This window comes from Crocodylus siamensis, chromosome 4, assembly GCF_052110815.1.
Source record: "Crocodylus siamensis isolate JL-2025a chromosome 4, ASM5211081v1, whole genome shotgun sequence".
Lineage (NCBI taxonomy): Eukaryota > Metazoa > Chordata > Crocodylia > Crocodylidae > Crocodylus > Crocodylus siamensis.
This window is the reverse complement of record NC_143398.1, coordinates 21,773,260-21,795,984: the sequence shown is the minus strand read 5'-3', so window position 1 is coordinate 21,795,984 and position 22,725 is coordinate 21,773,260. Positions and strand designations below refer to the sequence as shown.

General features: G+C 40.0%; 1 protein-coding gene across 6 annotated transcripts in view; it reads right to left on the bottom strand.

The window, feature by feature from the left end:
* The window catches only part of MAGI2 (membrane associated guanylate kinase, WW and PDZ domain containing 2), a 1,241,136-nt gene that overhangs the window by 184,221 nt on the left and 1,034,190 nt on the right, over positions 1-22,725 (bottom strand). For all 6 annotated transcript variants that reach the window (XM_090041911.1, XM_090041915.1, XM_090041916.1 and 3 more), the window contains one exon: positions 14,384-15,019. In XM_090041911.1, coding sequence (XP_089898037.1) covers positions 14,384-15,019 — 636 coding nt within the window. The remainder of the gene's footprint in view (positions 1-14,383; positions 15,020-22,725) is intronic.

Here is a 22,725-nt window from a genome sequence, read left to right as displayed (position 1 = left end):
AAGCCTGCTTATTGTTCTGCCCTCTGTGGATTGCACGCAGTTATTTTATCTTTTGCCTGGTAGAAGCTTCATTTGCAGAAACTGCTGTTGCCATATTTTCTTACTTATAATAATGTACATCCCATTTTCCAGCAGCTGGTCTTTTTTTGGAATTAAGGCTTGTGTATATGAGAATATATGGTAATTTCATTAAAAAGTATATTAAACTTGTTTGACAGATATTTTTTCCAGAAATTGTGCTAGCAACTGTGGCTATTCTGGAGCCCAGGGCACTTTACACAATAACAGAAATAGTTATTTCAATATTGCAATATTAACCACAATGTCCAGGGCATATTTCAATCTATGTAATAATATTGCTTTCCTAAAATTCCCTAAATAGTTTATTCAGAGATTATTCATCCACTGCACTGTGAATGGACTAGAGAGCAGGTCACTGAAGAGAAACAGGTACTGTTAGTTTGCAAAGCACATTGAGACTCCTTGGAGTAAACAACTTACATAAATATAAATGTTACAATGAACTGTTAAATTATTAACGGTGTCTTTAAAAATGTTTTGACTGGAGCTCTGTATTATGGGAGGCTTTTCCTGTAGAGCAATTTGTACCAGTGTAACAACATAAAGAACCTGAAAGATGCATGGAAAGACCTGCATACAATAAATAAGTTAATGCTCTTGACATTGAGTTTAGTGGGAGCACACACAACAGTAAAGCACCATGCTGGTAGCAAATGTTAGATGGCTCAGAATATTTGGCTGTTATTATTATTATTCTTTTTTACAGTTGTCCCCCCAGAGCAGTGGGTACTTTCAGGAATGGTGTACTACCAAGCACTATAAATAATTAAACACACTGGCATTGCATTTCAATACCATGTTGGAAAATAGCTCCCTTTTGCTGCTTTATACCCTTAGAATAATTGCAATGAACATTTTTTGGTAGCAAGATGTCAAAAAAAGAATCTCTTTGGCATCTTAGACTTCTGCACATTATTTTAAGTACTTAAGTACTTTAATATACACTTTTAAAACTACTATGTAATAACATCACAAGAGTGTGATACTATTCTCTTTTTTTCTCTATGCTAGCATTTCTTTAACTGTGGCCTGAATCTTAACATACCTACTAGTGAACTGCTGCTTACTGCCATGAATATTAGTTGATGCTCCGGGGACTTGAAAGTTCTCTTATGTCAGCCTGTAATTTTTTTGCTACATTTTAGTTGGTCTAATAAAAGATATTGCCTCTACCCCAAGAGTTTTGTCTGCCTATGCCTTTAGACCAAGACGGCTGCAACCAATATTCTGGAAATATGGAAGATATTGCAATTAACTGTTCTGAAATGAAAGCTTCACCGGTGAACAAGAAAGAAGGAAAATTCAACACCCTGCCTGCCATCTGACATCTCAAAGTAACCAGTCTGCTTCAGCCTTCGTCTGTGCTTGATCTGCATACTCACAAAGCAGCTTTTTTAGAAATGGACTTTTCCACACAGGGGGACCCTACCGTCTCTGTTCCCCTGTGCAAGATGAAGTTTCTTTTCGACCTTGAAGAAATTTTACAATCTTTGAATTCTCCTTTGCCTGAAGAAGGGTGTTTGGGCCTAAACGCTTGCAAAGAAAGAATTTTTTGTGTTACTGTTTAATTGTTCTACTAAAAGATATTGCCTCTACCTCAAGAGTTTTGTTTGCCTTTGACTTTAGACCAACACAGCTACAACTAAAATACCCATATAGCCTTTCATCCAGCAGTTGAGTTATATGCCTTGTTTTTTCTTGTTGCAAACAGCAGGAATGTTGTGGAGAAAGATTTCAAGCATGTGAGTAGTCTCTGTCTTCCCAACTGGTGTCTGACCAGCATAGGCTTTAGCACTGCGAGCGAGGACTGAAAACATTGGTGCGGGAGCAGCAGAGGCAGATGGGGAAGGCTATCTTTTGAAACAGACTCCATGCTCTCACTCTTTCCATAATAAAGACATCCAGACTCTTCCCTTACATACCCTGCCACAATCACCACTCGAAGTTGTGACAAACTCCTGTTGCTATAGCCACTGTCTGCGTTCCCTTCCCACACTATAGAATCCGTCTGGCAGGCTCCTTCATGCCTGATTGCGAAAACTCTCCCTTTGCTCCACACAATCCTGTCACATCTCCTACTACGGGAGTGGGGCGGGGAAGCAAGAGAGCGAGAACACCCTGAAAGCAAAATTATAGGAAATAATTTTTTATGTTTCTCAGAAGTGCTTCACATTAAATACCCCAAAACATAGCACCTATACACAATAGGGGCAATCACAGGCTCCAGCTGTGTTACTTGTAGTACAGAACCTCAGCAGAACGAAATTTTGGAAATTAAAAGGGATGATTTCTTCCTTTATTTTCCACCCTATTCCTTCCTTCAGACACATTTGGATTTGCATACCTCTAAATGATCCCTCTGAAGAGGGTTGCAAACCAAGAAATATCTTACTGAAGATCTGCAAACTCTTTACTAACAAACTTTTTTACTTATATATATTTCACCTAATGTAAGTGTAACTCTTCTGCCAGACCCACGGCAGAGGTTTAAATTTTGGGGTTTAACAATAACTTTCTAAATTTGATTCAAGACCCTACTCAGAAACTCCTCCTTTCCAGCCCTGCAACTCTGACCCAGCTGTGCTGCTTCATCTCACCTCCATCCCACCCAGAGGCCCAGACTGACCAGGGCTGCACAGCCCTGCTTACCTTTGGGATGATCAGCCATTATGGGCAGGTGATGGCCAACAGGATGCAGTGGCACCCCATGGCTAGGTGGGAGGGGATTACAGAGGCTCCCATTGGCCACAAAGCCTTGAGGGAGTGTTCCCTGCAGTGCGCTGATCTGCACTCCCACTCAGACACAGTAAGGCGCTGCTCTGCTCTGCCTCTCCATCAACGCTTGCTTCTAGCCTCGTTCCTATGATGAATCTTCAATCAAGCTCAGGGGGTGCGTCTACATGTGATACTACATTGCTGTAGTAATTGTGCTATGGCAATGTAGTGTGGGCAGTTGCAAAAAATGACACCACAGCTATGTTGCTGTAGCAATGCACTTCCTCATTATAGCACGTTACTATGGTGAAACAGCAGCTAAAAATAACCATGTGCTGTGCACATGGCGCAGTGTGCATGGCACAGTACACGTTGTTATTGTGCCCTCATTTACTTCCAAAAGGAAGTATTAAATGATGGCTCAGTAACAAAGGCACTATAGGGACGCTTGTAGACATGCTCAGCTCAATTTTTAATGGAGTTTACGGATCAGCATTTTTAGCTTTTTTTTTTTGTGGACTGTCTGTAAATTTACAGACAGTTGGCTGGGCTGCCTGTGAAATCAGGGAGACCAGTCAAGCAGTATGATGGTATTCCCTTTGGATAGGAACAGATGTTTTATTTGTCACTGGACAAGCTGTGCCTATGTTTATCCTGGGATTGGTGTGTACACTCGTGGCCCTTCTAACCAGAGTTCAGTGAGTGGCTGCTTTTCTGCCACTTTTCTGCCATTTATTCAATAATGCAATAACCAGGATAACTGTTCAGATGGTTCGCTTTACGATGCCCTGGAATAACCTGTTAGTACTTCTTATCCCAGGAGCCTTTTTAGGATTTATCTGGGGACAATGGACATAGACATCTGAACATTTTCATTTTGTCCCAAGATAAAATGATTTATCTTGGGACAAATGCAAAATCTCTTTGTAGCCTTTGAGGAAAGGCAGCACGACCTGACTCTAAATTTACTTATTAACCTATTTATCACTGAGAACAAATAGCTTATACTAAAGAATTACATCACAAGGACACTATGAAAAACTATTTCCACTATGAATTTGTATATTAGATATTAAAACATAAGCTGATAATATTTTGGCAACTAACATGATTAGCGAGCGACACTTCTACAAGATACTAACTAATCCGGGCAGTGATTTGTTTTCTTTTATAGACAAACTCTACTGTCATTACTGTGCAGTCATTTAATACTTGTATAAGCGAGTACTAAATGACTGTGCAGTAACCAGTTGCCACGCAGTAGTGCCACTGAATGGCTTTTTTGTGATGCTGACTGCGCAGTAGCCTGAGAATCCTGCACAGTGACATTGCATTATGGTTTCTGCTACGCAATGCTACTGCACAGTAGTCACAGGCTACTGTGTAGTCAGCATCTCGTGTAGACGTGACCAGACAGCAGCAAACTACCCTGTTAGTGGAAAATAATTTAATTGCAAAAATATACATTAATTCATAAAAACAAATGCTACAATTTAAAGACACTGTTAGCACTTTCTCACATATGAAAGATTCTTGAATCTTTGATTTCCCTCTTTATACTTGGGGTCTAAGAACATCACTGGATCATTACAAATTCTCCATTTAACTTAAGCATCTGATATGCAAAAGAAAAGTATTTCTCAATAACTACTAAATGCTATTTGCATGACTGAAATGTAAACTAAGAAGAAATCCCTCCACTTTTATGTACAAAAATGTGTCTTGTGCAAGTTCAAGGCAATGTAGGCAAGAAAATAAATCCAAATCAGGATCTGTTATTCACTGACTAAACAAAAAAGTAGAATAGTGTACATTTTTCTAACTTTTTATAATACTGAAATGTTGTTTGAGCATACAAAAAACATAGCTCCAAAAACTAATTTGCTTCTTTTCAGAAAGATATAAAGGAAGTTTCAGAAACATTTGAGAGTCAAACTTTTTGGCCTCCATAACCTTTTTAATAAAGTAATTGGTGGGTGAAACTGCAAAGGTGTAAGCTTAGTGTTGTTTTTGATTGTTTTGAACTGTATATCACCCTAAGCCTTTCTGTGAAAGGCACTGCTTCATAAAGCCATGCTATTGTTTTTTACAGGAGAAAAATGCAACTGTTCCCTTAAGAGAAATAAATTGCATCATGAGTTGATAAGAGACATATTACTAATTTATTTGGTACAGCTTAACCTAATGACACACAATCAGTGTGATCTAAGAGAGTTTGGGGGCCATTCTGTTTAAAAGGGGTTAAGCAAATAACTGGAAATTACATCTTCCTCCTACTTCACAATACTGTTTTGTAGGCCTGTATCATAATAGATAATATACTCATACTTGTTTCATAGTATATGAGCTTACTTTATTTCTATATTTCTACAAAATATTGCACTGCAATACAAGTCACTGTGTCACAATATCTGCACAATGTACTTTGACAACATATTTGCAAGTCTAACACATGAAGTTTAATAAGACATTACATAACACCATGTGGACCACCAGAAAATCTGACATATTTAGACTATTCTTAGACATGTCCTAGTGCACAAGCATTCATTGATTTATATTTTTAAAGAGTCAGATGTTTCTTCAGTCATCTCTCCTCAGGCTCTGATCCTGTCAGATCTAATCATATGAGGAGGACTTGGTTAGATTAGTGATTGGAGCGGACACATTCAGGGAAAAATTAGTTGCTTTGGGAAGCAATATTTATGATTCAGGAGTTGCCATTCTTTCCTACAAGTCAGGTGGTAGGAAGAATTGGACTACAAAAAGTGTTACTTCTTATACGAGACATAAAATGAAGCCATACTCAGATGTTAATGTTTCTACTGCATTTTTCAAAGACATGGGAATACTGACCTTTGTGTCCTGATCAAATTCCAAAACTGCTAATTACTTTTGCCTACTTGCCTATGCTTTTTCAATAAGATAAAAGACTCCTCAGCTGCTATGCTAACATTGTTGTGTAATGTTGCTTGTATCCTTTCAGATAAGTGCACTGCATTTTATTTCTGGATCCAGAACAGTGATTCTATATGCTGCAGGAATAGAATGCAATTTTGTATAGAACTTCAGTGCTTTTAAAAGTTACCGTATAGGCCTATTAATAAAAATAATATCAAATTGTACATATTCTTATGCTGGTCATAGGGATTTAATGGGCACATCTACATCAATTAATTCAAAGCAATAAACTCTGGTACATACAGGCATACCTCGGAGATATTGCGGGTTCGGTTCCAGACCACCGCAATAAAGCGAATATCGCAATAAAGCGAGTCACATGAATTTTTTGGTTTCCCAGTGCATATAAAAGTTATGTTTACACTATACTGTAGTCTATTAAGTCCGCAATAGCATTATGTTTAAAAAAACCAATGTACATACCTTAATTAAAAAATACTTTATTGCTAAAAAATGCGAAGTGAGCAAATGCTGTTGGAAAAATGGCGCCAATAGACTTGCTAGACGCAGATTTGCCACAAACCTTTGATTTGTAAAAAACGCAATATCTGTGAAGCACAATGAAGTGAAGCGCAATAAAACGAGGTATGCCTGTATTACGCCAGAGTTTATTATTCCCAGGAACCTGGGACTGCAACACATTGAGCTGTGTTAAAGCAGCCCCAGCTGGCAGGGTACCTGTGGGGTCAGCTTGCTAGCCCAGGGCTGCTCTGATCCGACTCAGTGTGCTGTAGAGGGGCTGGTTGGGGGATGAGGGTGGTCCACTGTGGGGCTAGCTGGCAGACAGGACCCACCCTGAAGCACCCTTGTGCCCTAGCCAGCAATGTCAGTGTCTACATTTGTGTTGCTGTACACTAAAAATACTCTGCTACAGGATAGTACTTGTATTTACAAGTACTCTAACCAGCAGCAAAGTTTATTGGTTTATTGCACTCTAATAGGGGTACATTTGTAGACACTGAGACGTTTACTGTGGAGCTAATTAGGCAGCTACACAGTAAACGTCTCATGTAGATGCACCCAATGGCATAACTATACTTCCTTTTTACTAAAAGCGTTCAAAGGGGACCTATTTCTTTATTCAATGTGTAAATGTAACTCTTAGTGCTAACAAGACACATGCACATCCCTGGCATAATCGTCCCCTTAAGTTTTAATGAAAGCACTATTCAAATTTAATACCGACCTTCTAAGCCTACATTAGAAAGCACTTCCACCAATAATAAAAGTACTTTTCAAACAAAACTCCAGCTAATTCTCATTAAAAATCTCCTATGCAGTATGTGTAAAAAAGATTTATCTAATGCACTGCAAAATTATCCACAAAGTACCACACTGTGAATGAACATTAATAAGGAGGATGAAGCAAAAGCATAACACTACCACTTTGAAATGTAATGTAATTAACATCACTTCCATTAATACAATGTAATATTAGCTGTTTCCTATTATTGATATCTGTTTTTTCAGGAATCCATATTCATTAAAAAGGTCTATGATTTCATTTTTTCTCATTCAGAAATACAAAGGTGATTGCACAGAGCTTCACTGCTAATCAGAGCTGTACAGTAAAATATATGAAAATCTCATTACTGTGTTTTTTAGGGTGCTTGGGCTCTCTCTCTCTTTCAAGGTTTGTCAGCCAGTACTAGTAACAAATAATGTGCTCTGTGCTGCTGAGATTTGGCCATTTGTCTTTTTGAGCATTTTCAGATAATCTCTTGTAAAAACCATGATATAAACATGGAAAATGAGATAAAACTGCTAAAACTCCCATTATCTGCTATAATTTGTAAAATATTTCTGAAAATTCATTTGATAGGCAAGATGGTACAGAGATGTTTAGAACTTCAAAATTCAAAACCTAATGTAATTTATAATACTACCGAGTCATGGAGTCTGAGGGGTATGAGTAGAGGCTATCTCCCCACAGGTTAAACAGTAATATTCTCTGAGCTGTGACATGCCTTACCGGAAAAAATGAAACTTGAATGCAGTGCTTCCAGGAATGATATTCAAGTGTAAGCAAATCAGTATTTCTACCATGGCAACATTATTTAAAGCTTTTCAGACATTTTGCTTTTGGAAATAATTTTAGCAATATAAGTGGCAACACAAAAGGATATGGAAATACTATGTTCTAGGATATCCATGTCTATGTAGAGAAAATGAAGAGGGGTGAATATGCAGGTGATGACATGACATCTACTACCAAAGTGAATGAAACTGACAAGGTAGTATGGTTTAAAAAAACCTGCACTCATGAAATATTTCTATTGTCATTGGATAAAGAACAAAGCAAAGTAAATACAAAAACAAACAAACTAAAGCAATTTTAGGAAGAATTGATTTGCACAGAATTAATCTTGAGGGAATTGTTAAAGTTCAGATGAACTTTTACAGTCGGACAGAAACTGAACAAAGCATCTATTCAATTATACGACTTGATTTTCTTTAAGGCTAGTTTTAAGCACTGGGTACAAGGGCGGTTATACTGTAGGGAAGTAGCAGTGCCTTGCATAGAACTGGATGGGTGGGAGTAGGTGGGTACAGGAAATCACAAGCTATGAGATAAAAGATGGAGGCTAAAATTTTGGCTTATACCATGTGTATAATTATAAATTGGACTTTATTCAGGAAATTATTTCTAGAAATATTGTAGCTGCAGCTAGTGCTCTAGCAGCGTGCACTAAGGTGCTTCCTGATGTCCCAGCAACCTCTTACCTCCGGCCATGTCTGCTCTTCCTTCCAAGTTCTATGTCAGTTATTACTTGATTCTTTATAACAATATTTCTGGCTATGCGGTGCAACTATTTGCAGGGATGAGAAGTTATGAATACATCAGCCATCCCAGGGAAACACGCCTCCCTGCTATTCCACTAGAACTCACTAGGCCTCAGGGTCCGTCAAGTGTGCTAAATTTGAATGAACTCCTTACTTCTTGTTTGTGTTATCTCTTTTGGGGAATAGTTACTCCTCCCTGATGCTGCCTTCATTGTGTTGTGCAGGTTATTGTTGGTCATTTCTTCTGATTCCTTAATGCCTGGCCAGCTGGTGACTGATATTCCTTCTGTGTCTTCCTGATCCTGGCCTTTGTTCTATCTCTCTGAATATGTTGGGCTGTCTGCTGCTACTCCACAGTTGCCTTTGGTTTCATCGGTACTGCTGCTCTCAATATGTAGCTGTTTTATATGATTTGTGTCCCACTGTAGTTTTGGACTAATGTATTTCTCTATTAAATTTTTAGCTAACTGATGGTTTGATCAGTACACGCTCACCTGTGTGCAGGGACCTTGGGTCCTTGGCTCCTTTGTTGTAGCAAGCTGCCTGCTTAGTTTGACATTCTCTGAACAGTTTCTATGTACTCTCCCCTTGCCTGAAGCATACAGCCCTTCCAGGAAAGGACACTTTTGGTTGTCTGGCCTATTGGTCTCTCTGTTTGGCTTTACTTGGTCCAAGGGAGGGTGTTTTGCAATGGTGCAGCCCTGACAAGCAGGGATCCCTTTGTGTCTGTATTGCCTTTGCCATGAATCTTTACTTCACACCTCTCCTGTTTAAGCTGAGTTCTATACACTGCCAAGAATACAATAGTTGTGGGGCCAGAAGAAACCCAAAAAGGATGGAGCATGGTATTGTATCCCAGTGTTAAGGGTTCTGCTATGGGAGGGAAGATCACCCACCTCAATTGTAACACATGTTAGGTAGGAGTTGGGTGCCTAGATGATCAAATTGGATTGCTTCTCAACATGCCCAGAAGCTAAAGTGTAGGACCCAGTGAACTTTTCAGGCTCAAACAGAGGCACCTATATAATCTGGACACTGAAGCAGTTTTGCAGCCAATGACAGGGTTGCACACAGAAACACACAATTAAAGAAAAATAGGGTAGGATAGGACTCAGGAGGTTATGTAGGCCAATCCTCTGCTCAAGACGCAATCATTCCTGTCTAAGCCATTCCCGACTACTGTTTATTTAACCCAATCTTAAAAAATTCCAGTGATGGACCCTACACAACCTCTCTAGGTAATCTGTTCTAGTTTTTAACTGCCCTCGTAGGGAGAGAGTTTTTTCCTAACATTCAGCTTAAATTAATTTTGTTGTAGTTCAAGACCATTATTTCTTGCCCTGTGTCCTGAGGCTACAAAGAACAATCTATCACCATTGTCTTTATAACCACCCTTCATGTATTTGAAGACAGTTATTAGATCTCCCTTCGTTCTTCTCTTCCCCAGACTAAATAATCCTTTTCTCATAAGTCATCCAGCCTTTTCTCATCATAAATCATCTTTCCTAGACCTCTAATATTTTTATGAGTTTCAATGAGTTAGGTTTCTCCCTCCTCCCCACAGCTTCTCCCTAACTGCTATTTAGGCACCTCTGAATATAATTTGGATCTGGTCATCATTTCTTTCCTTATACCATTCAACAGACCTTGGTGAAGACGATATTTGGAAACATTTTTAGGGTTAAATCTGATTCTCTTTGATAAGCTGTAATTGTGTGTCCCACAAAAGAGTCTGTCTTCAATTACAGAATCGTTAATGATTCACTCTCAGCTCAGCTTTCATTTCTGTAGAAGAATCTGTTCACCAAGAAATCGTATCTCACACATTTGCCAGGCCAAGCAGCAGAGTCCTCAAACATTGGTCCTTTGGGTGGGTACCTCCTGCCACGTTAGCAGAGCAGGGTGGACAGGTTAATTAGCACTGACTTTCAGTAGTGCTAATCAGCCTATCAGCACTGCTGTGTGAATTCAGCAACACTGCAATTCAGTAAGTAGCCAATGTGGAGTGCAGGAGCCTCCACACTGGGGGCCCTTGGGGTTGACCAACATACTGTGGTCACCATTAAGAAATCAGCATTTGTATTTGCTTGCAGCTGCAACATAGTTATATGTGACATGCAATTTGGTCTGTACTTAGAATAGGAAATCACTGTGTCTAAGTGTGCTGCTATCTGATGCAGCAAGTTTGTCAGGTAAAAAACCACTGTGAATTTTTGTGTGTATGTCAGTGATGGGAAATGCTGTGGGTAGAAATGTGCCCACTTACTCTGCCTCTCCCTCTCAGAAGAGGGGCCCTCCACTATTTTGTTACCCTTCAGCCTGGAGACGGGGACTGGGATTTACACTGTTCATGTCAAGTTTTAGCTTTATTTCATCTTCAGTAGTGTTATCCTCTAATCTCAATATTTGATGCCTTATCAAGGAAGTTGGGCAGGTAGTTTCTACCTTTAGCAAAGGTATGTGTGTGACTTTCTCCTCCCTCCCCGAAGTCAAGGGAGGGGGGACTTGGGGTTGACCAACAGGAAACAGATCCAGAGGAATGGAATCAGCAAGGCGTTTGACCCAAATTTAGCTTAGCAGCTGCATTATTCAGTAAACAAATTCTGTGCTTCTTGAACCCCCATGACTCCTTTTTCTTGTTAGCTGTTTGAACATATACTGACCTGAACACCTGCTCATATTTTTATTTTTAAATAATATCTAATTTTCTCTGGCAATATAGCAAAACCCATGAACTGATGATATCAGATAAAAAGAGACCTTATAGTACTACTTCAGAAGACATAAGGTAAATACAGTGGAAAACTAGTAATATTTCCTCCTCCTGAAATGGTCATCATTGTTTGATGACAGGTTGATGATCAATGATGATTGGTGATCATCAATTTGTGAAGTTCTAGCTACAGTTAGTTCAAGCTAGGTCCTGATACCTTTGCAAACCCTTTATTTTGGATACTACTATTTTTCTCCCATGTCCCCCCATGATAGATGCATAGCTTTTCTTCATTTACATATCCATGCTATTGAAATGTTAAGGGCAAAATGCTTTTTTGCCAGTTCCATGGCAAAAAAGATTTTTGTTAGTACCTGTAGCAAATATATTCCTTGATGAATATCAACTTTTTTTTGTGCTTTTAAGAAGGACAAAACTGTTTAACTAGAGAGTGAAAAACTCAGTTCTTTTGAAAATAGATTTTTAACACTATACTGTACTGGTCAATATATATGGGCAAATTACAAGTCTCCAATAACAATATGTAACATTCAACTTCCATCTTCTAGCAAATGCTGTTTTTTGTCTTACCAAAAGTAAAAAGTCATTGGACATACAAGGAAAAGATGGAAAATGAGGGTTCATTTCAAGTGTTGTCATGTATACAAGCAAAAAAATAAAGATCTGGTACAAAAAAGTAATGAAGAAGAGTAACTTACCTTCACCCTTGTAACAGATTAAATATTTTGGAATTCTAGCAGGTTTAAGTTAAATGTTGCTAGGGCTGCAGTTCATATTTGGGTTATTTTATAAGAACTGATCACAAACCTGTTTCTCTAGTCACACTGTACCTATGAGTTAGTGAACAAAAAATTCTTTCCAAGAAACTCATTTCTGTATAGACTAAAATATTCAATTTTTTCCTTTGGCAGAAGAATCCCCTTTAATGTATATATCTATATTGCGTTGTTCAGCAGTTTTGGATGTCTCAAGACAAAGGCCATCATTCCCCAAGTTTGAGTGCTTTCAAGTCTAAACCTGTTGTGAAATACTTTCTGGTTTTTGTTTGTTCCTGATTACTATTTGTATCGCTTGTATTTTACCAAAAGCTCCCATCCCTTCTTGATTTCCATCATATTCTAGTACTTGTAGAAACTCATTTTCTTCCCTCTTCTAAGTGGTTAGGAACTCTTTCTGGTTGCTGTCACCACTTCTCCCCTCTGTACAGTTGCCCACTCTACTGCTGCTGCCAAATACCTCCGGCTCTGAAGATCAGATCCAGTGGCTACGTGGGCCAGATCTGGCTCATGGGCTGTAAGTTGCCAACACCTGCTCTACTTACTGTTTTGTCAAGTGCTCATTTTCTCTCTGTAACTATGTACAGCATGCATGTTCAGTAAAGTAACTAAAAAGAAATTCCACAGAGAAAGGACCTACCTGAGCAATCGAGTAGTTCATTTTTTACCTAAATTGTATTGCAAGCTCAAATCTACTTTGCTGTCCCCACTCACTCAGCCTTTTTCTTCATCATTACTGTATTCCACCCTCCTCTTCTGACTGAAGCTATCAAGCTTGGATTAGTTTGGATTGTTTTGATTATTTTCTCCTGGAGAGGCATTAGTTTGAATTTTCTCCATATTAAATATAATTTTGTGTTCTAACCTCTCTGGTTCCCCTTATATTATTTCTACTACCCAACAATCAACCCCATTTACCATCATTTGCCACATAACTCAACATGCAGCTTATTCCATGTATCTGCTTTATTAATAACGTTAAAATAAAACTAGATCTGACCCCAACTCCAGCAACCCTTGCAGACATCACTAAACTTTCTCTAAGTTTTTATATTGCTCTTTGTTTTTTTGCTCATAGTTCTTCAGCGGATTTCATTCCAAGGGATAAATGGAATGTTATATTTAGTCTAATGCAAATTAATTTTTCACAGATGATTCTGAGATTTATACTCTATCAACTGCCTAGTTGGATCTCCATGTATTAAATCTTCTAATGTTTTCTCCATCAATTAATTTTGTGATTTGATACGAAAAATGTAATCAGGTTTCTTTGACATGATTTGTTCTAGGCTTTGTAGGCAATATAGGTACTGAGATGGCAATTATTTTGCTATAGTAACTTTTGGCATCTGCTGACATTAATACTTGCTTCACTGCTCACACTGTACTTCTAAAAACAAAAAGTGATAAATATATTCTTAGCCACATCCATTTTTTTTAAAGTTCAGAATAACATACATTCATTGACATAAGAATTACTAATTTAAAGGAATTGGTGATTTAACTAAAGAAATCTAATTTTATTTAGAAGTATCCATTGGGTATTTATCACCTGAACTAACACATCAGTAAATATATATGTTCTTTACTAAGATCCTAAGTGAAGAAATAACAGTTTACTGTCTAGGTATTAAAAAGAGCTATTCTTATTCAGGCCTTTACCTGTTTACCTAAGGAATAAATGCACATATTTACTATCATAAGCATGAAAGCTGAGCTCTAGCTGCCATTTTTAAATAGACAAAAATATACAGAGTAACTTTGTATTTTGGGGAAGAAACAAAATTCTATTGTACAATGGTTTTATGAGGAAGGAAAAAGTACATCAAATGATCTCACAAACTTGACTGTGCCCCTTTCATTTTTAACAGATTCAGCTTTGTTCTCATTTTGTTATACTTGAATAACAGGCAGATAAGTAATTTAATTAACCTTTGCAATACTTTGGTTTGAGACTATAAGAATTTGCATGCAACTTTCATTCAAACTATTAAATGCTAAAAGGATATGGAATGCACTGGTGGTTATCTTACACTTATACAGACAGAACATATTTGGCACAAGGTTAGAGCTTAAAACACAGGAAAGAATATACAATAAACTATTACATTGGGCCTACAGTACTTCATATATGCATACATGTGTGTGTGTGTGTGTGTGTGTGTGTGTGTACATGCACACAAACATTTTCAGAAGAACAGTGATTCCCCCTCCCCCTGCCCAGAACCCAGCTTCCAATCCAGTGCACACAGATGTAGTGAGCATACGGAGCTCCCCTTGTTTAGAACCTTTCACACACATTTTTGTAATTGTACAGATTTTCTAGACTTACCTCCTCTATGTATAATCAAAGAAGTTTCACTTCCAACAGGACATTCTTTAAGTATATCCACTACTTCTGCATGGCTCAGGTTCTGTACATTCTGCTGGTTGATCTCAACAATGAGGTCACCTTCACACAAACCAGGGCATCCCTGAATGTCTAGAATTTGCTTCACCCTCTGTCCTGTAGGACTGTCTGCTATAGTGAAGCCAAAGCCCTGGGCCCCTTTCACAATGGTTAAGGTCATGAGTTCAGCTTGTGTGGCCCCCGAAGAAGCCATTGATACATTATCATCATGAACAGGTGGTGGGAATGTGCTATCAAGTTGACTATCTGCTGGAATGGAGTGCAAGGAATGTGGTGGTCGATCTGTTATATCTGGAACAGATTGAGAGGTCCTAGATATGTATTCCAAATAAGTTTCATAGTTATGTCTTCCATTTACTACTACTGGCGGCCTCTCCATTACTGCAAGTGGTGGCACCATGCTATTGGCAGGATCTTCAGGATCAAAGGGCAAAGGGTATCCACGACACAGCACCAGGTTGACACTCTGACCAATAGGAACAGATTGGAAGAGCTTGACTACATCTGCGTGAGTATGTCCAAGGACACAAACTTCATTAATATAGACAATGACATCACCTAGAAAGAGAAAAAATAGTGACAACATGAGATAATGTCAATTGCTATAGGCACAAAAGGAATGTATTTATGAGGCTAGGCAAAGGTATCACTATTCTACTAAAAAGTAAAACAATTAGACTCATCATTTGATGCTGATACACAGGTATAGCTTGTCTGTCTATAGAGGTAAATGAGATGAATACTGAAAATATGTTTCCTTTTCCTGAAATTCAGGAAAAAATACAACCTCAGAAACAGATCCACTCCTGTTCCTCAAAAATTATTTTCTGTTTCTCTTCCTTAGTCCTTCAAATGTTATCTCAATTGTATTCAAATTATATTCAAATTATACAAGTTTGAATGATATTCAAATTATACAGTAGAGATTTTTTACAATTTTTTTTGAAAGCATACTTGGACCTCATGACATCAAAAGATCTCCTATTGGTATAAAGAAAAAAATATGAAAATCTGTAACATTGTTGGCGGTTTAAAATACTGCTGGTATCACTTTTTGGGAATGTGTGTATGTGACTGATTTTTGTTTTTTAGGGAAAAGTTTATTATACAAACACATTACCATACAATTGTGAAGCTCAGGTAATCCCTATATGCAATCTCTACTGGAGTCTCTATCTATTTCTTTGTAGCTAATACACAATATTTTTGGTGTCATATTCTATGGAAATAGTTATAAGAAAGTGAAAATTGGGATAAAAGCAAATATTGCAAAAAATTTGATTTCTATAATATTATTAGACTTTTTAGTATCTGTGTCTGAAAAAGGAATAGAGTGAATGCTAATTTGGGATTAATAATTCATTTGCATGAAAGGGAAAGCATTGTCCTGCATTAAAGGATTTCTACAAATGCCTTTGAGAATTCACTAGTTGCCATCAGACACCAAAACTTTACCACAGGCTAGAGACAGAAATTACATATCAACTCATATAAATGATCAGAAACCAGTTCAAATCTGTAAAACAACAGAAATTCACTGCACATAAATCACTTTCAAAATAACACAAACTGGTTTAAAATAAACTTGGATGGCTGCAGTATCAGACTTAACTGAGTTAGGTTAAATCAGTTTATTGAACTTCTGTCCCAGATCCCCTCCAGATTCAGAGTTAACTCACAGTCCCCCAGCATCTCAAGATGCTTTGCCCATGCAACGTACCCCCTTCAGGGTGGGTGGGCTAGCCTTGGCCTAAGCTATCTTCTCCAGCCCAGCAGAGAGGTGTGATTTAGCACCCCTAAGCTCCGTGGTTTCTGGCCTGGAAAAATGCAGGCATGTGGCTGCATTTCTGGAATCAAAAGTGAATGTCTATTCACTTGTTTAGTGGTTCAATGTACAGAGCTTAGACTAACTGGCAAAGATTGAATCAACTTAGCCTCAGGCTTTTTGATTGTCTGTACTTAGACACAGTGATTTCCTATTCTAAGTACAGACCAAATTGCATGTCACATATAACTATGTTGCAGCTGCAAGCAAATACAAATGCTGATTTTTTAATGGTGACCACAGTATATATGGAAACAGATGCAGCATTTTCAATCAAAGCAATATTCATGAGTTTCCACCCTTTGCTTATACAGCAGCCATTTTCTACTGAAAGAGAGTTCACGAATAAGTTCAAATTCATTTAGGTGTCTTCCAATTATCATGATTGATTAATATATTTATGAGTACCAATACACATTAATATTATGGTAGTGCCTACAGGCCACAGCCCAGAGTAAAATGTTTAATTTAAATAAAATAAATAGCAATTAATTTGTACAAACATTACAAATATAAACTGTCTTATTCCCTTTTTCATGTTCAGTAATCCCAAATATTTGCTACTTGCCTCTCCTATGCTTGATTCTAATAATAGATACTAGAAACAGGAGGTAGAATACAGATTGACCAGAAGTCAGATACAGAAAGGCTGAACTGGGTGCGTTCTGAATGCACAAGGAAGGGCGCATTAGGAGGGCTGAGTTCTGGCGCTGACACTCAGGAGAATTATCGGGGCGGTCTGGATGGGTGAAGGGAAAGCTGAAGGGTTTTAACATGGATTGTGTCAATAAGTTTAGGCTGAGTGCAGAACTGAAGGCAGGATATAGTTAGGGTGACCACCTTTCCAAAATGGAACAGCAGAACACATGCCCACCTCCCCCATCTCACTGGCAGCATGGCCGGAGCAGAGTTGAGCAGAGCCGGGGCAGATGCCTACCATAAGCTCGGGGCTCCCTGCCCTGTGGGCTCCCCCTGGAACCTCATGTTAGCTTTGCTGCCATGGTGAGGCATCCCTTGCCCACCTTGTGAGGGACACAACACCATGCTGCTGCCACCCCCGCTGCTGCTGGGTGGGCAGAGGAGGCCTTGCCATGGCAGCGTTTCCAGTGTGGGGCTCTGGGGGGGGATGGGAGGGGGAAGACAGCAGGGCAGGGAGCTCTGAAGCTGCAGCGAGCAGCCTCCTGCATCCATCCTCATCCCATGCACAAATATGGGGGTGGCACATGCCTCCCATGGCATCCCCATACCCCCTGGATGAGCTGCCCATGGCTCTATCCCGCTCCATGCCCCAGCCCCAGGCCCCATGCGCTATCCTGGCTGGGCAGTGCCCCAATCCCTGCCCCACTCCCTCCCTCATCATGGGAGCCTCAATGTCCCCCTCACCACTCCCTGCACTCCCCTTCCCCTGCCATAGACTTACCTGCAGGGAGCTGCTCTCCATGCTGCCTGGCTGCATCCCCAGCCACATGCACACACATGCACATGATGCCCCCTGTGTCTCACTTCTGGCAGCCCTAAGCTGCCCCTTGCAGGCTGGAATGCTGCCAGCTTGCAAGGGGAAACTTGGCATTTCCTGTGGTTTTCTGCAGTGAACGGAAAACTCAGATACCTGCACAATACTGTGAATCTGGGACAAATGGTGTCCTGGAAGCACACGGGTCAGGAATGGCACTTGGTGTTTCCCTTCTGGGACTGTCCTGCCCAATTAGGGATGGGTGGTCACCATATACATGGTAGATATATCCTTGCTGTAAAGTCCCTCCTAATTACATAGATTATTTGATCTATAAGGATATAGCATCCATTTGATCTTTTAATAGTATGTCAAGATTCAATAATTAAATGAAAATGTTTTGTTGGGGGGTAGGGGGTTCAGTGGACTTGTTTCCAATGAATTTGTGAAATTGTTTCCCTGAAGCACTGCAATCAAGGATCTAATCAAGCAAGCAGAGAGGGGAAAAGTCATCAGCAAGATGCCACTTCAGAGAAAGGCAAGAGTCTTTTTATATGTAAAAGTTAAATGGTCAGTTCACACATGATCAGACCCTCTAACAACTTGACAGGAGTTAATTGCATACTTTTATAACTCATAGGCATAAGCAGTGATTCATGTAGTGATTTCTCCAGAGGGGGTCAAGGAAGCAAATGCTGACAGACTTTGTTTAAATGCCCAAGAATGCTATTCTTAGAAACTCTAGGAGCCATACTCTGTGAAAGTGCATCATAAATAGGTCTCAAAATAACTGTGAAGGAAAACTATGACTTAGCATCATCTCTGCTCTCACAGAACTACCTGAGATAAGCAGTTGATGGTACCTGGAGAAGACACAATTTGAAAATGTTAAAAGTCAGACTTAAAATTAAATAAATGGATAAAATGCTGTACTGAATACACGTGACAGAAAATGCATTTCTTCTTTATTTACTATTTGCTTCTTGCATTAATCTTCATCTGAAAACTTTTGTATCAAAAGACCAAAGTTTTGAATTTGACATATCTAAATATGTGAGGGCTGTCAACTTGCAAGTCACATTTCTGCCTGAAATATCTGCACTTACTTTGCTACAAGTAACACTTAACATTACTGTCACCAGTGTTAAGTGACTGGAAAAATGCTCTGTGCCCCACCACCCCTCCCTCCACCCCTGTTTTTTTAACACAGTGCATTTGGTATCAGTTCGTGTTGGGTTAGTGTCACAGTTTAGCTGAGGCTCAACTGCATTTACTATCTCATGAACCAGCACAATGACAACAGGCTCATTCACTTTTTTGGCAGGAACTCAGCTGCATTCTCAACCCTGACTCTAGAAGAGGGTGTTTACCAATTCTGGTAAAGCTGAACCTGAAGAGGCAGCAGGCAAGCATGAATAGAAAGGAAGCACAGAGAAGGCATGCAGGGGTAGAGAACTTGGTCAGAGGATATTTGTGATATAGATCATCTACCACTGACCGACTGTGCTAAGCGTGTTACCCGCCATTGTAATCTACTTATGTCTATGACACTCAGTTATGGTAGTTGAAACTTGCTACACCAGCTCCATGTGCTCTACCTAACTGGAAGTGATGTAGGTGCTTCAGTGCATATTCCAATTAATAGAAGCATCCCATAAAAGAATTTACAGACAGACAACAATGGTGAATGCTCTTCCATGGAGACAGCTCTTTGAAAAGCTGACTGGAATTCTCCGTTAATATCTATATTACAATTTGTGAAAGGTTTCAAAATAATATTGACAGGTATAATATTCAAAATAATATTGACTAATATATCAGGTAACTTGCCAACTGGATAAGGGAGATGAGGTTGATGTCAGACACTTGGATTTCAAAAAGGCATTTGACTTGGTCTCCCACAATGTCCTCATGGTTAAATTGAGAATTTGTGGCCTCAACAACTTAACAGTCTAGTGGTTGGGAAACTGGCTATGAGGTCAGACTCAAAGTGTGTTAGTAGACAGAACTGAGTTGACATGGTGAATGGTGACCAGTGGTGTCCCTAAAGGCTCAGTATTCGGACCTGTGTTTTTCAACATTTCTATCAATGATTTGGATATGGGTGTGAAAAGCATACTGGCAAAGTTCACGAATGACACCAAGTTATTGGGGAGTGTGATCACACTGGAGGACAGACTGAGGATACAGGCTGAATTGGACGGGTTTGTAAAGTGGCCTGATCTAAACCTGATGATGTTTAGCACCGAGAAATGTAAAATGCTCCATCTGAGGAGAAATAATCTACAACATGCTTACAGGCTTAGTGGTGCTACACTAGCCAGCACCAGAACTGAAAGAGACCTGGGGGTCATGATCAACCATACAATGAATATGAGCCACCAGTGCAATGCTATAGTTGGCAAAGAGAACAACACTCTGTCATGCATCAACCGATGCATTGCAAGCAAGACTAAGCATGTCATCCTCCTGCTCTACTCATCATTGGTGAGGCTGCAGCTGGAGTACTGCATCCAGTTCTGGGCACCACACTTCAAGAGGGATGTGGAGAAGCTGGAAAGAGTCCAAAGGAGGGCCACACGAATGATTAGAGATCTGGAGAACAGGCCATATGAGGGGAGGCAGAAGGAAGGACTGTTCAGCCTGGAAAAGAGAAGACTCAGGGTGGATTTGATGGCAGCCTTTAAACATCAGGGGCTAGGAGAACATCTGTTCACCATGGCACCCCAAGGGAAGACTAGGAATAATGGTCATAAGCTGATATAAGGTCATTTCAGATTAGATATAAGGAAAAACTTCTTTCCGGTTTCTGTGTCCAGAGTCTGGACTCCCTCCAGAGGTGGTACAGTCAGCTTCCATGGAGATCTTCAAAAGATGACTGGACGCACACCTCACTGGGGTCATCTAACCTCAGCAGTCTTTCCTGCCTTAGAGCAAGGGGGGCCGGACCTGATGATCTTGTGAGGTCCTTTCCAGCCCCTAAGCTCTATGAATTTATGAATCTATGACTGGGATTTTCTAGTCTAAAGCTGCCTCTACAGGTGTTGGATGTAAATCAGGGCCATTGTGGCACCCACTGCTCAAATGAGAATTGCCTTCAGCTGGCCCTAGTTATCAAATGGGCCTACCCAAACTAGGCCCTAGTTGCCTGCTTTGGATGGGATGCCAGCTTATAAGCAGCAGCTATTTCAGGGTCCAGCTCTAAAAGGGCAGTTGCCTTTCTAGCTAGTATTAGGCTTCTTACCCCTTATTCTTAGTTTCTTGGTTCCTATTTTTGATTCCTAGTTTCCAAGTCCCTGAGTCCTGATTTTCTGTTCCTTGGGTTCTGCTATTTGCCTTCCTGGCTTCATCCCTGTTCCTGGTTCCTGCTTGGTGCCCCCTGGATTCCAGACTGCTTTGTTGGCTCCTTGACCCCTGTGGTCCAGATTCCCGTACAGACTCGTGTCCTCTGGCAGCTGGCTCCTGACTTATGGCTTGGCTTGATGACTGTCCATATCATCCCTGTACAGCTATTGTTACCTGCTCTGGACCCCCTGGCTGGTGACCCCATCCTGAATCCTTGTCTCTTGTTCCTGAGTCATGGTTCTATCTAGGATGACTGCTGACATCCTGTCCCCTTATAGATCTTGGGTTCCTGAGCTGCCAGCTCCTCCTCATGATTCCCTGATTGTATATGTGACCCTTACATCTCCTACTGTCTGTTCCTGATCCCCTGGGTTGTAATTTTAGGTTCATGTTCTGACTAGCCATGTCCTAGTCATAACCTGACTCTCAATACATGCTTCTTACATAAGGCAAAGTGCCTCCAATTGTGTGTGCCAGAGTGGCAGCTTTCCACATTTATGTGAATACAGCTCCCACTTTCTTCGTTAAGTGCTGGCCCCTGATATGGTCATACCTGTACCTGCTCCTGCTTACTTGCAATCATCTTGTTCAGGGACAAAAAGGATTAAGGTTTACAGGGTTTTTCTTTGCTTCTGTAAGGTTTTAGGTAAAAAGTGCTTCAAAAATACCTCTGATATATGGAAGTTACAGTTTTAATACAGTGTGTAGATAGCAGCTAATTTAATACGGACTGCTAAATCTAAGAGCCAACATGTTGATGTTGTAGTCTCATGTGGAGAAAAGACTTTTGAAGGTGAAAGATGGAGACACAAAGGGGGAGAAGGAGGAGAGGTACAGTCAATAAAGTCAATCCAAAGAAATTAGCAGACTGGGGCTGTAACAAGAGGTAAAAACAGAAGTTCTAGCCATAGGACACGAAGGGGGATTGATTGGAGATAACTCAATTTAGATAAGCTGTGGGAACTGCTTGAAACCAAACCCAGTTTCCAGACTGAGATTTGCTCACTGCTAATCCCAAAGCCATACAGCTGGTAATATTTGCTCAACAGAGAAGCCCAGCCTTTGGCAGTAAGAGGCATTACTTGTCAGTGTTAAAAAAACTAATATTATACTTAGAGAAAAACTACAAGTATATATTTTAGGAAGACTCCATGAAATCTTTTGCATATTTTCTTTTCTATTCCTTTAAAAAATAGCTTAAACAGCAGAAACAGCACCAGTCTTTTGTAACAGGGAGCCAGGGGCTCCCCATTACTTTAAGGGAGAAACAGCAGGAGAGAGCAGCCCAGGTGGAAGGAAACACTGCCGTTGATGAGCTGTCTGCAGAAGAATAGCCCACCAGGGGCCACAGGATATGAGTGCTTATTGCTGAGCTAGCCACTCTGCAGTAGTATGATGGAGCAGGGCTTGCTTGGGCAGCAGAGTGCCTATTGCAGAGCTAAAGAGCTTATGCTTCTCATTTCAGTTTTGACCAGTGGTCCAGCTTGGAATTAGCAGGGGAAGTAGGAGGTCCCAGTAGTGTCTGAGGGGCATGTGATTGTTTTGAGCCCTGCAGGGGTTGGGCTTAAGGTACTAATAGGCAGCAACCATAAAAGGGTGAAGCCTAGACTGAGCAATCCAGATCTTGACAGGGGGCAAAAC